Genomic DNA, 13,785 nt, shown 5'->3' with positions numbered 1-13,785 from the left:
CTGCCTTGCCTACACATTTGTTTCTGAAAGAGAGAAAGTAGATAAAGCTTTCTTTAGAGAACTGGAGGGAATCTCATGATTGCAGACCCTGGTGTTCATGAGTGAGTTCAGCCTTCCTGACATGAGCTGGAAAAAGGAGCGTGTTGAGTCCTGGCAAGCCATCAAAAAGACTTCCAGAATGCTGAAAATAATTTTATGACATGGATGATCTGTGAGACAGTGTGGATGGCTAGGAGCATAGCAAGTAAAAAAGAACCATTTGAGGCAGGGGAAACTGAGGGAATTATAGGTTGGCTGACTTCTTGTTGGTCCCTGGAAAGGCTTGTAAAGCAAGTCCTCCTGGGAGTCGTGTTCAGGTCCATGAAGGACAAGAAAGTGTCCAGCATTTCCTCTGCTCCCTCTTTGTCAAGGTAACACATGAATTGACTGAAAACTTTTTATTTACTCGAAGGAAGTGGGGGGGCTGAATTAGTGGAGTAGTTCTGTGTGAATTAAGTTCCTGCTTTCATAAATGTTTCAATTCTAATTTCATTATGATTATCCTTTTATGAGGAAGCTGTGATATATAGTGTTGTCTTCAAACTAACATGAATGTTTTTAATTACAGCATTTGACACTGTGTACCAAAGAAATGGTGATGGAGAAGCCAAGTCCCCTGCTCGTAGGGCGGGAGTTTGTGAGACAGTACTACACTCTGCTAAATAAAGCTCCTGACTTCTTGCACAGGTAACACTTTCAAAGTGACTAGTGTTTTTGAACAAAAATCTGTACTGTTCATTATAAATCACATAAGCATCCATTTATGAGTATGGCAGGAAATGGACCTGGCTAACTTTTGGACTCTTAGAAAGCTATTTAATCTTGCTGAAAACTCTCTAGCCTCTAGAACCAAGTCTAATCGTATGGATGTATGGCATGTTAGAAAGGTATTTCCTCTGTGGAAAAGTGCACTGTTTCTCAGCTGATAAAATGGTATTGTGGACATATTCCAGAAACACTTTCCTAAAAAGACAGAAAAGAAGAAGGAAAATGGAAGCACTTGCATTTAGTACGTAAGACAAGCATGCTAATTATTTCAGGATACCGTATTTTGCATTGTCTTCGAGAAGTTTTTATACAGTTTATGACTGGAGATTTAAGTATAAAGATCATGGCCTGAACAAGGCGGTTAGAAAATACAGTAGGTTTTTTGACCTGCATGGATTATTTGAGTGGTACTCTGAATGTGTTTCTTCCTTCCTCCCCCTTTTCTGGTTTTGATTTGCTACGTACACATTGTCGCTTAAGATTTTACGTTTCCACATCTGGACTTAGAGCAGTGCGGACTTGTAATAAATAAAGGTGGAAGTAGCTTTGCCAACGTATGAAAGGGAAGAAAGCAATCACTGCCTAGGTTGGTCGTGTCTCAGAACTTGATGCGAGGTTGATGGTGAAAAATTGGACTGTTGATTGAGAACACGTTAGAGCTCTCAAATGGCTTACTTAAGAATTCAGTCTTTTGGATAACGCCTCTTTTCATCTATATATTTCATATATACAGTACACGGGTGGATAATAACAGTATCCTCTAGAAGTAGGGCAAGAGTGAGAGCTCATGGCAATCACTCCCAAGGCAAAGCATGCTTCTAGATAAAAAAAGGTGTGATGCGATGTTTTTGCCTGATCTTCTATTAATTTAAAAGTACAGAATGCATGAAGCATATGTTACATGCTTTATAACCTGTCAGTAAAAATCCCAAACGAAATTTAGACTGGTGTAGGCTCAAAGTTTGGAAGTGGAATGAAGGTGCAAAAAGATCTCCGAGATGTAAGAAAAATGCTGGAAGCAAGTGTGTGTATATTACATATGAAAAACAAAAGCTTTTGAAATCCAATCCAGAAGCTGGGTCAAGAAAGGGTTTTAGTTGGGGTTTTTTTTGAGTGTCCAGGAGGTTTGTGCTATTTACAAGACCAAAACCACACTGCTTCTTGTTGGGTAGTGTAAATATGGAATTTTAGTCTTGTGTCAAAAGTTACGCAGTGGAGGCTGCTATAAGTGGCGATGCAGTTGTTGTACACAATGGTGCCATTAATGCAAATAAAATATTCGTTTCCTAACTGTGGGAAGCCCAGAGAGAACACTGCTTTTGGGCTACATCTAGTACTGAATGTAGCAGTTGGTGTGGTAGCAGTAAGATATAGTTTTGTTTGGCCTTCTTTCCTTTGATGGTTTTTACAGTCAATTTCAGACAGCATTTCTTCTGGAGGGTTTTCATTCCGCTGTGGTGCCTAAAACAAGAGTCTGGTCTTTTCTAATACTGTGGAGGTTTGTAATGAACTCTGGCCATCGCTTCTGAGAAAGCCGAGTGTGAACTAACAGCCACATATAGCAGGATAGATGGGGAGGCTGGCTGGCTGTTCAGACAAATTGTCTTTCTAGTCTGAATCCAAGGCAGAAGCCCTCACTGCTGCCAGAAGCTTTGAAGAGAATGGGGTTTCAGAGGAGAGGCAGGCGGGTGGTTCTGCCCTAGGCTGATGCATTGGCTGGCTGGTACGGCTGTAATGCAGGCGGATGATTTTGACATTGGGGAACCTTCGAGCCAAAATGGCCACCTTGCTGAAAGGAAAGAAGTGAAAGGCTGCAGTTGATTTAGGAGCTTGCTACGTATATTGGGCAAACTGGAATACTGACTGTTAAGCTTATTCGTTCCTCTATTCTGGGAGCCTTGGAAGTGGAAAATATATCTTGAATTACTGTTTGTGCTGAAATTCCTCATGCATTGAGCTCTACAACTTTCGACTAAAAAACTTGTTGGGTTTGGTTCTATTTTTTCACTGCTATGACCTTTACATCTCTTCCTTTGCAGGTTTTATGGCAGGAATTCTTCTTATGTCCATGGAGGACTGGATGCCAGTGGGAAACCACAAGAAGCGGTGTATGGTCAAGCGGTGCGTATCAAAATCGATCCTGTGGTCCTCATTAATGTTCAGAACTTACTGTATAAGTCAGTCTTTTTCTTTAACCAATCGACTTTCTGGTGAGTAACGTCTTGTGATACTACCTCCTGTTCAGAGGCAGATAGGAATTTGTTCACTTGGATTTTTTTTATTTTGTTGTTGCTGCTGTTACTGTGGGCTGTGTTTGCAGCTTTGCACCTAGAGTGCAGAAAATGTATTTAGGATGGGAAACAAAATCAAGAGGACTTGTTAGACTGGCCTTATTTCAGTTAGAAGTGGTTCTTTGGGAAGGGGAAATTGATCTTTGCAACTTACATTGAATTTTGTATGCTACCAAATTCTTCTGTGGGTGGAGTTTTCTTCAAAGAGAAAACAAGCAAAGGAAGTCCAGGAAACACAAGTTTTCACTCTGGTTGTAGCTGTTTGTCAGAATAACGTCCATTACCTAGGACCGTCTCTTCATATAGTAGCCACATCTTGGAGTGACATTGCTTTTAGCCCAGGGCAGGTTTGATTTCTTCTTTCGCCAGCCAAACCTTGGTTGGCAGTAGGAAAATTGTGGCAGTGCAGATGTTACCCACTCTTGTGACTTTTGGGTACTTTGTGGATGGTAGACAGTTGCTTCTTTTTTTGTTTGGGGGAGTGGTGATTGTTTTTTTTAAACACAAGGTAAATCATCTCCCTCTCACAGGCCCTTTGAAAGATGAAAGCCTTAAAATAGGTCATAAGTAGGAATACAGCTGAAAAAATAGGATAACATGTTGTAAGCTATTTGACTACTCTGAGAAGTACTTGGATCCTAGTGGAAAACTTCAGAATAAAAATTACATGAGCTCAGGTAGACTGTTCTCAGGGAAAGATGATTCTTGTTCATGCATTTACCTTTTAAGCTTCAGAGGGGTGCTTTTTGTGTTAGTTCAGACTCAGGCACTTAAAAGGTGTAAAGCTCTGTACAAAGCTCAACATAGCTAAAATGTAACTCTTTATTTCTAGGAGATACACAAGAAAGTGATGTCATTGCAGTTCAGTGAATGCCACACCAAGATCCGACATGTGGATGCTCATGCTACTCTGAGTGATGGGGTGGTCGTGCAAGTGATGGGAGAGCTGTCAAACAATGGGCAACCGATGAGGAAGTTCATGCAGACCTTTGTACTTGCTCCAGAAGTAAGTATATGGAAGATTGTGTTTAACTTCAGGCAATGATGACGAAAACCTGACCTGTAGCTACAGTTTGTCATACTGAGGCAAAAGATAGGATCTGGCTTTTAGAGTGTGGCTCAGAGGCTATCCTTAAACATGTCACAGTATGTGAGCACAGAGAGAAAAGCGTATTGGACCTGTCCTGAGCTGGTTTATTTCTTTAGATTTGAGATATTGGAGCAGTACCCCAAGCAAATTGGAGCTCGCATTTGGGAGCTACCATTGGCACAAATAAATTAAAAAAGAAAAAAAAAAAGTTCAGCTCTGCAGATCAAGTCTCTAGTGCAGTTCTGTACTTTCTTAAGTCTGCTGGCAAAGGTGGAGTATGGGTTGATGCTGCGCAAGTTCCTGTTCAGATTTAGAGCAGAGCTGTGTTAGCGTAAAGGGTGTCTTGTCTCCTTTCTACTTCTTTCCCTTTGCTTCATCACAAACCATTCTGTGGTTGATGATTAATATTTTAGAGTCTTGTTTAATTTCTTCGTTGTTTTCCTATGCAATACTATGAGCATACAGCACGCCATGAAAGTTCATTCTATATTTTTTTATCGTAAAGTTTTTGTAATAGGGAAAATTCAGATACCTTGTTGAAACTGAGGGACTTTATGTTTAGTTAGAACCTATGATTGCTGTAACTTAGAAAACTTGGGGTTTTTTTCTGCTTGAAACTGCCTTTTCCAGTTGGGCAGAAGTTACTGTTCAATTGTTTTCTTAGAGAAGAGGTACCACTTGGAAAATAGCTTTAGTGAAATAGTCCTCTTCCAAAATATTGGTGTGTACCCCAAGGCTTACATCTCTAATCCAACTGTATTGTTGACTGCTAATATATCTGCTTTTTAAAAAAAAAAAAAAATTAAAAATGTTGCTCTTTTACAGGGTTCTGTTCCAAACAAGTTCTATGTCCATAATGATATCTTCAGATACGAAGATGAAGTGTTTGGGGATTCGGAAGGAGAACTTGATGAAGGTGAGAAGAGCTGTACTTATGATGTAGAGTTTGCCCTGTTCTTGTTTCTCCAGCATGTATGCAGAACTTTCAGAAGTGTCTAGCCGGAAGGATGCGGGATGCATTCCTGTGTATTGCGTTCTCATGTAGCATAGTAATTTGGGAGGCGGCTGAGGCGGGGAGTGGAGGTTATGCTGCTGGGACTATGGGCTGGTCCAGAACATTCTCTCCAGTGGAGGTGGTGCAGTTGTACCTTGTTCCTTGAAGGACCGAACTGGCTCAGGGTGGGTGAGGCTTGGCAGAGAATGGAGATAATGAGCAATAGTACCTCTGCTGCAGCCAGTTTCATCAGGGCAGCCTGATTGCTCTGATCAGTCAGATTTGTAGGTAAAGTCATTTGAAGAAAAAATCCAACTGGCTTTTCAAATATGAGATGTAGTTCACTTTAGTATCATCATCACATTCAGTAGTTCATTTCTGTTCGCAGGCTGAACTTGACCTTACTGTTTGTGTGGATTTTTTCCATTCTGTTCAGAGGCAAAGCAAATCAAAGGAGAGTACAGCAAGGATGTATGGACATGTGTTCACCTGATAGTTTCTGGAATTTTTCATGTTGATTTTATGGAACAAAGCATCTTAGGCAATCATCCTTGGATTTGAGGTTGATTTGCTTAGCTTTAGGTACTGAGATTTATGAGTTCACAGTGCGATCTTTCTCTTCTAGTGCCACCATATGAAAACCATCTGCTGCTTTTAAAGACCCTTGAACTCTTCTCCCAGAACATCCTGGCAGCAATATGTCTCTAGTTTCTCCTTTTTGTGAAAATACTAAGAAACAAAGCCTCTTGAAGGAGTGGAAGGGTCTTTTGTGTTTTCTTGCAGCTAATTTTGCCTTATTTTGTTGATGCTTTATTTTAAGTGCGGCTTGTGTACACTTCCAGAGGTGCTTAAGAAGGTTTTTCTTTTTGTGTCAGAGTCTGAAGAAGAGGTGGAAGAGGAGCAGGAGGAAAGACAACCATCACCTGAACCTGTGCAAGAGAACACAAGCAGTACTTACTATGAAAACCATCCTGTAACGTAAGAAGTCCGTTTTACTATATGACGTTACTTTTTAAATGAAAACAACAGGATTGCTTTGGCTTTGGGTTCTGGATGTGATTTTGGGAAACTACACTTGATGTGGATCTGTGTTATGTTAACGTAGTGTTTTGAAACATTGATTCTTGAGCGGAGAGAGAAACTCTCACTACATTTGTTTGTTATTTTCACTTCTGGTTTCAAGTGTGAGGTGAGAAGGTAGTAACCATGTTTATGTCCACACTTAATGTAGTCTTTGTTACATAAACTTATAACAGCGAGTTGGCAAGATGTAATTTGTAGGAACAGATGGTTTAACAAAGGAGGGTGGTTAATGATGTGTTACTCATAAAATTTGGATAGCATATGAAACTGAGAGGAAGGTCTACTTGTTGAGAAGTTTCTGTACAGCTATGTTGGAAGAATTCTGCCCTGAGCACCTTAAAATCTAAACAAGGTTAAAGAAAAAAGTTTACATTTGTATAAGAAAAACATATTTAAAAAACAAACCACCAATGAACAACAAACAAAACCAAACAACAACAAAAGCCTGTACTTTGTTTTGAAACATAGGAATGCCTTTTAAAGGGCCAGAACTGACTACCTGGTTTCCTTGTTCAAAAAAACATTTACGACATCCCTAGATGAGGTCTCACCAGCATCACTGGTAGTGCTAAATGCTGGTCACATAATGCTTTTCACGAGAAATCATATGGAAGAGCAGAGTCTGCTGGAATTCTGGCTGTGATTTGCTCAAGATGATGCAGGAGGTTTTTGGTGCCTAAAAAAGTCGTGGTTTTGGGTTACTGTGCCAACTGGAAAGCAGTTGCAAAGGCAAGGTTCATCAGAGCTGCATAGGCAGAAGTACGTGGAATTTGTTAAACTTTTGGGGCGGCTGAAGGGAGAAGTGAAGAACTTCAGATCCCTTACATTTTGCACACATGGGGGGAAAATTTGTGCGTGATTTTCAATAAACAAGATTTCCAACTCCTTCAGTAGTGAACTTGTATGGCATTTTTGCAAATCAGCTACAGGTTTAATTCCAAAATCAGCTTAATTTCTTCCATTGGTCTCTCACTGTGCTTCTGTTCTTTCAGGAGCAGCAGTTCTTAAGCACCTGTTCTTTAAAGGGTTTATATATCTGTGTTGTGTAATTTTCAGATTGGCTGCAGAGATTTGTAAAACGTGTCTTTTATAAAATCTGGCTTTGTATGCAACTACAGGGCTATAGCTGAACTCACGGTGTTGTATATGCAGGTACCATATGGTAGCAACTGGAAACAGAATGATTTTTTTAATACCAACTGTTACATAGTGTAGCTTTTAAAAAGTCATAAAATACAGAGCAATAGATAAGCTGCATAAAATGCATTTGATTATTGTAGCAATGGGATAGAGGAGGCACTAGAAGAATCGTCTCATGAACCTGAGCCGGAATTGGAATCGGAAACGAAAACTGAGGAGCTGAAAGCTGAAGGAGATGAAAAGACCCTTGAGGAGCTAGAAGAGAAGTCTCCATCTCCACCTCCTGTAGAACCTGTTTCACTTCCACAAGAACCACCAAAGGTTAGTTAAAAGTCGTCTCTGTGCTTCTAGGTGCAGATGCTAAACTGGAAGATTTGGTTTTGAACTTAGCCTTTTTGAGTGGCCGAACTGGTACCTCTTTTTGGTGTCATGCTATAGGAACAGCTAGACTTGAACATTGAACTTGTAAAAATGTGACGTTTCACTCAAAAAGGAAAGTTATTTATTAAGTGCTGCTCAAGTCAGTACCGTAAATTGAATGCTCTTCTTGTAAAGTGTGTGTGTGGTTTTCTGCATGTGTAAACCTTTTTAAATGTGGAGTTAACGTGTTAAGAAAATACCTCAAGTTACCATCACCAAAAAACTCACACAATGGGAACCACTGCTCTTCCTTGAAAAAAACACAACACATTGACACTTGCCAAATTGCTGGCAGTATAGATTCCAAATCAATATGGGGCCATCAAAAGGGGGCTTACAAGAAAGATGGGGACAGGCCTTTTAGTAGGGCCTGTTGCAATAGGACGAGGGGTAATGGCTCTAAACTAAAAGAGGGTAGATGTAGACTAGACAAGGAAGACATTTTTTACAATGAGCGTGGTGAAACACCGGAACAGGTTGTCCAGAGAGGTGGTAGATGCCCTATCCCTGGAAGCATTTAAGGTCAGGTTGGATGGGGCTCTGAGCAACCTGATCTAGTGGAGGATGTCCCTGCTCATTGCAGCAGGGTTGGACGAGATTACCTTCAAAGGTCCCTTCCAGCCCAAACTATATTTTGATTCTGTGAATGACTGTCTGCCTTAGGGGCAGGATGCCTAATCTTAAAAATCACGGTTCACCCCGTGCATCATCTGCTATGGTTACACTTAGGCAGTTTGAAAGACGTGGGAGAAACCGGTGAAAGCTGGAGAGAGGTCATTTTCTAGCTCCAGCATGTCTCCCCTATCTTTTTTTCCAATCCTTTTTCTCTTCTCCATTTTTACTTCTGACTTCTGGCATCCACTTACTTTCCTGTGCAAAAGACACTTAACACCACAGGGTTTTCAGTCCTAGGTTTGGTTACACCATGGAAGGCAGTGATCTGGGGATGCTGAGGAGCTCACTCAGGTAGTCGTAGTGCTCACAGTACACACTTGCTCCACACTGCTGGAGTTCAGAGACGGCTAGAACTGCAAATCCTTCTGTATCTTCGTTGTAATGCTTGCACAACAATTATTTAAGAGTCAAATATGAACCAAAAGTGTATTTTCAGCAGACGAGTTTCCCTGTAGGAATGTCAGTAGTTTGCCATGATTAGTAGCCTAGGTTTGTTGCATTTCCTGCAGGCTTTCTCTTGGGCTTCAGTGACCAGTAAAAACCTGCCTCCTAGTGGTACTGTTTCTTCCTCTGGAATTCCACCCCATGTAAAAGCACCAGTCTCACAGGTAACCCATCTGTGAACACCTTGGATTGTCTCATTACTTCTGCAAACTGCTTCAGTTTTTAAATTAACAGATCAATTTGTTTGACTTAAATTGCACAAATTATCTGTGTCTTAAATGTTAATGCACTCACCTTGTCGCAAGCAAAGGCACGTACATGTAACAGGTGTAACTTTGGGTGATGGTGATGTTAAAACCTGTTCATGTGGAAACAGGAAATCACTACTGAAGTTGTTTTGACCTATCTTAATGGGATACGGTTTGGTTTACAAGGGAAAAAGAAAAAAAGCCAAACCAAAAAACCAATTCCCCACAAAATGGTAGTTTTCTAAAGTGTTTGACAGGGGTATTTCATTGGCAGAAGTGCCCCAGCAGTAAAAAAGGACAGCACCGTTTCTGAGAAGGTGCAAGATGGCCTGTAAGGCTAATGTCTACAGAAATACACTGGATTTCGTTATCCGTTTGTAATTAACTTGTCACAGAACCCTGTACCAACTTACGACTGTGTGAGGAATGGAAGGATTCACATTTCCTTGCGAGGACAATGCTGTCTTCCCATTCCTAGGTTGGCTGGGGGAGGAAGGGAGAGAGCAAAGAAGGTTTGACCGGGTGATGGCCCGTGTCCTGCACGTGCCAGGCTGGTGTGAGATGGTCTAGTTCAGCTGCCTCCATATATATGAAAATCCTCAAAATAAAAAAGGTGTGCTTTAACCCCTTCTACTGACGCTGCATACCAAAGCACTGTGTGTTGTGGTAGCTCACGTCCAACCTGTTTTATTTAAAAGACTGCAGTTTTCAGGAGAGTGGCTGGATTATTGCAGCCGTTGTTTTTGCACTGAGTTCTTCTCTGTTTTTTACTGATGGAGAGGAACCTGTCTAGGATTGCCCTTCAGCCAGCATGTTAAGAAACAAAGAGAAAAAGAAAACCAACAAAAACCCAACACCATGTGTGGTGTTGCTTCTGGTCTGACAGGGCTGTCATGGAAATCAGATAATGGCTGTGTAATGAGTTGGGAAGCCTGTCTGTCTTCATCAGCTTCAGGAGGACTTTGAGCATTCAGCTGCTATTTGAGCAGTAAGAACTGTGTTTTTTCTAGTACAGAATAGATTTTCCTTATGCAAAACCAAAATTGTTTTTGTAATTACAATTTACTTGCAGTAAGAGAGGGTGGATTTTTCTAATGTGACTGCAAGTATCATTTAAAATTACCTCTACAAGAGAATAGAATATAGCTTATAGGTGTCCCCTTAAACTCTTGTGTGTTGCTTTATGCAGCTTGCTATGCTTTCTGCCTTTTAGATTGCTTTTGCTGTGACTTCATGTTTAAGTAATTCTACATGGAAGTTTCTGAACGATACTGAAATGGCAAGAATTTCAACTCTCAGCTTTTCTGGAGACAGAATTAGTCCGTTCTTAACTCCCCTTCTTGCACACTTTTCAGACAGGGCATACAAAAAGGTGGAAGAGAAGGCACCTAAACGATTTCTGCAAGGGGTTACAAATCAGTAGCAGCTTTTTCCTGTTCCCTTGGACGCATTAATGTCAGATACTGTGCACGTAAATGAGGACAGTAGATAGCACGAGTGGGTTGGCAACTCCTTTGGTATGCTGTTCTGTCCAGCATCGGCATGTTACAAAGCTGCTGTTAACTGTCCTTCTCATGCCTTTGTCCACGTCACTCCCAATTTTTCCCCCGTCTTTTATCATGTTGAAAATATAGCATCTGTAGTATTAACTCAGCACCCCTCTGAGGAGCGTGCGTGTACCGTTCTGGTTAGAAACCGGTTCAGTTCCTGTTTATTTACAGCTAGGGAGTTAAACGGGTCAGCATTTCTTGCTTTTTCTTCTTGTGGGCAATTAGAAATCGACAGGGGCTGGTGCCTGCCTGCCTTGATTAACTGGGCCTAGCATTGTCAGGTATGCTGACCTCCCGTTTGCATTCACACCTCAGCTGATGTAGGGGTGCCAGAGGGGTGCCGGCAGGCAGGGTGCTCCCTGACCCTTGTCTTCAGGCTTGAAAGTGGTGAGTTCAGACAAAGATGGGTTTATAGAACCTGCATTGTCTCACCACCCAAGTCTCTTGGGACTCTGGACAGACTCTTCTATTACCTCTGGTGCCTTTGTGGAAGTGATTGCTGGGTGCCTTTAGTGAGTTGTGTGGTCCACATGTCCCTCAGACAGTGTGGTAGCTATCTGAGGTGTGCCTCCAGCCTAGCTACTGGAATTCAGGTGGGATGATGTGGGATTCCTTCTTTTGTTTCATGTCAGTTTGGGCTTCCTGTTTGCTTGACTAGTTGGTTCTTTGCATGCGTGCATTTTCATTGTGGCAGGCGTCTTAGTCCAGAGAAACTTGTAAACCTTGTGAGAATTTGAAACTAGAATTGTACCAGCCTTTGGAGCCACCTCCTGTCTTGCGCTTTCTGTCCCATCCTGTCTTTCAGGAGGATGTTCAGTTCCAGGGGTGGTGAGTAAAGGCTGGCTTGTGGCTGGTTTTGCTGTTGTTGCCGGTAGCGTTGCTGTAGCAGAAAGAGGTCCTTTCCCTCTGCATGGAAGAAGAGACAATGCCATCTTTTCCTCAGTTGTTCTCAAAGCTCCGTTAGCCTGAGGTTTGTGGCACACTTGGCTCCTGGGCTGAGCGCTCCTTTAGTGCCTGTCTGTTGAGATCCTTGTTCTGTGGCTCCCAGTCCCCTTTCTGTGTTCTCTGGGAGGTAAGAGTTGCAGTGAGTTGTTGCTTGAACTGTAAATGGCAGCCGTTCGTAGGCATCTTGTGATGCTGCTAGTAAGGATGGTGTTTTGGGGGAGCACAGTTTTGCAGAAGTGCCAGCAAGCACTCAGGCAGTCCTCCCCTGCAAAAAGGGACATCAGTGACTTTGCAGGTCTTTGCTGTGGTTGACAGAAGGACTGAGTACTTCAGCCTGGGAGCAGTAAGTGTCTAAGAAATGGGGGTCTGAATGTATTGACTTTCTCCTTTGCGGTATAATGTATAAAGCAGTGAAGATGCGTGGGGAAAAGATGGCAGGGGAGGAGCCGTGAGGAGGTATGGTGAGAAGAGATCTAACAAGGACGGATGATTTTTCCGGCTTATTCCTGGATCTGGAAAACTGATCCTAGCAATTTTGGAAGGACAGGCTAATGCCTAGCTGGGTGGAGCATGAGCGATAGGAGGGCTGAGACATTGATTTGGTGCGTAATACCTGCGTGTTTCGGGTAAAACACGGGCATTTTACCCCTGTGAGGTACTCTCGGCCTGGAACCATCAGTTGTCTTGATTCCTGAAAGGAAAATAAGGGAGATGTTTAGCATAAGCTACTTCTCCCCAGCAGTCTGGGCCTGTAGCCGTTGTCCTTGTGTTTAATCTTCCTGGGAAGCTAGTGTTCTTTCTGCTCCTAAGGATAATTTTGTTTTTCCAAGATAAGAACCCAGCACAGCAGCAGCTGCTGGACTGTTGTACAAAAAAATTGAATTGAAAACATGCTGGAAATTGCTTCAGTAACCAACAGGCTGCGTAGAAATATTTTGGATTGTTCTGTCTCTTTTTCCTCAAATTATCTTTAAAAGCAGGGTTTTTTGCAAAAGTTGGAATAGATGTTCTAGTTACTGAGAATTTGAAGGGTGTTGAGCATCATGGTCTTGACATCAGGAAAGCTGAGGACTCTCCTCAGCAGGTAGTTTGCAGAAATGCCATTTCAGGCAGCTTTGTTGTATCAGAAATATTTATTACACTTCAGGCTTTGGTTTTGTCCTCCTCTTTCTTTGTGGTATTTTCCTTATAGTTGTTCTGCACTAGAGGAAAAGAATGCCTCAGAGACTTAGAAAATGCAGTTTGTCCATCTGTTCATGTTCATCTCGCACTACCTCCCAATCCGTGAAGTTTGAGCTTGGCATGAGGAAGCTTTAGTTGATCAATGTGGGCTTTTTAATCAGGTTGAGGGATTCGTGAATTTCAGGGCACACATGGAAAATTCACCTTAGCCGATGCCCTGGGGAGACATTCAGATGAGAGATGTTTGCTTTGCACCTTTTAGCAGAGGTAACTGAACACTGCAGTCCTGGATTGGTACAGAGGAATTTATAGAGGTGAAAAAAAAATGTATTCCCAACCACACTGACATGGATGTTTATCCTCTGAAGTTCATTTTGTGCATGCCACTTATCTACGTCTTGTGTTGTGGGGGTTTTTGTTTTGGTGAGTTTGGGTTTTGTTTTATTTTGTTTTGTTTTTTCCTGGGCTGGTGTTTAATAATGCATGTTCTCCTGTTTTAGCCAAGAGTTGAAACTAAACCTGAAGCTCAGTCTCAGCCTCCTCGTGTACGTGAACAGCGTCCCAGGGAAAGACCGGGTTTTCCACCCCGAGGACCTCGACCAGGTAATGTGGAACAGCGTGTATGTGTCTGCTTGGGACTCGTTAATGAGAGGTGTCTCCCTGACGGGTCGGGACCGTGCCTGGATTGTATTTGGCTGACAATGAACTGTCTGATCCTGTCTTCAGCTAGAAATGGGGGAATATGATTTGGAGTCCAAGCAAGCAATGACTTGTTGCAAAGATCGGGCATTATTTCCAAGCTTCTGTTTCGTTGAAATGTTTTTTCGTAGTCAGAGTTATATGCTTGAGTACCTTTCATGTGGCTTGATGCAGTTCTGAAAAGCTGGTCTGGAAATCTGGTGTTTTTTTCCATGTC

At 42.0% G+C, this 13,785-nt stretch overlaps 1 protein-coding gene across 2 annotated transcripts in view; it reads left to right on the top strand.

Annotated features, from left to right (window-relative positions):
• The first annotated feature begins 610 nt into the window (after positions 1 to 610).
• Positions 611 to 13,785, top strand: part of G3BP2 (GTPase activating protein (SH3 domain) binding protein 2) — a 17,370-nt gene continuing 4,195 nt past the window's right edge. The window contains exons 1-8 of one of the 2 annotated variants that reach the window (XM_010072897.1): positions 611 to 726; positions 2,847 to 2,928; positions 3,931 to 4,104; positions 5,014 to 5,104; positions 6,058 to 6,160; positions 7,546 to 7,726; positions 9,010 to 9,108; positions 13,370 to 13,472. In XM_010072897.1, the coding sequence (XP_010071199.1) occupies positions 632 to 726; positions 2,847 to 2,928; positions 3,931 to 4,104; positions 5,014 to 5,104; positions 6,058 to 6,160; positions 7,546 to 7,726; positions 9,010 to 9,108; positions 13,370 to 13,472 (928 nt within the window). In that variant the 5' untranslated portion in view covers positions 611 to 631. The remainder of the gene's footprint in view (positions 727 to 2,846; positions 2,929 to 3,930; positions 4,105 to 5,013; positions 5,105 to 6,057; positions 6,161 to 7,545; positions 7,727 to 9,009; positions 9,109 to 13,369; positions 13,473 to 13,785) is intronic. The other variant, XM_010072898.1, reaches the window with a different exon arrangement.

The sequence above is a fragment of the Pterocles gutturalis genome, unplaced genomic scaffold (assembly GCF_000699245.1).
Source record: "Pterocles gutturalis isolate BGI_N339 unplaced genomic scaffold, ASM69924v1 scaffold40472, whole genome shotgun sequence".
NCBI classification, from domain to species: Eukaryota; Metazoa; Chordata; class Aves; order Pterocliformes; family Pteroclidae; genus Pterocles; species Pterocles gutturalis.
The sequence above is the reverse complement of the archived record's forward strand: the minus strand, read 5'-3'. Positions and strand labels throughout refer to the sequence as shown.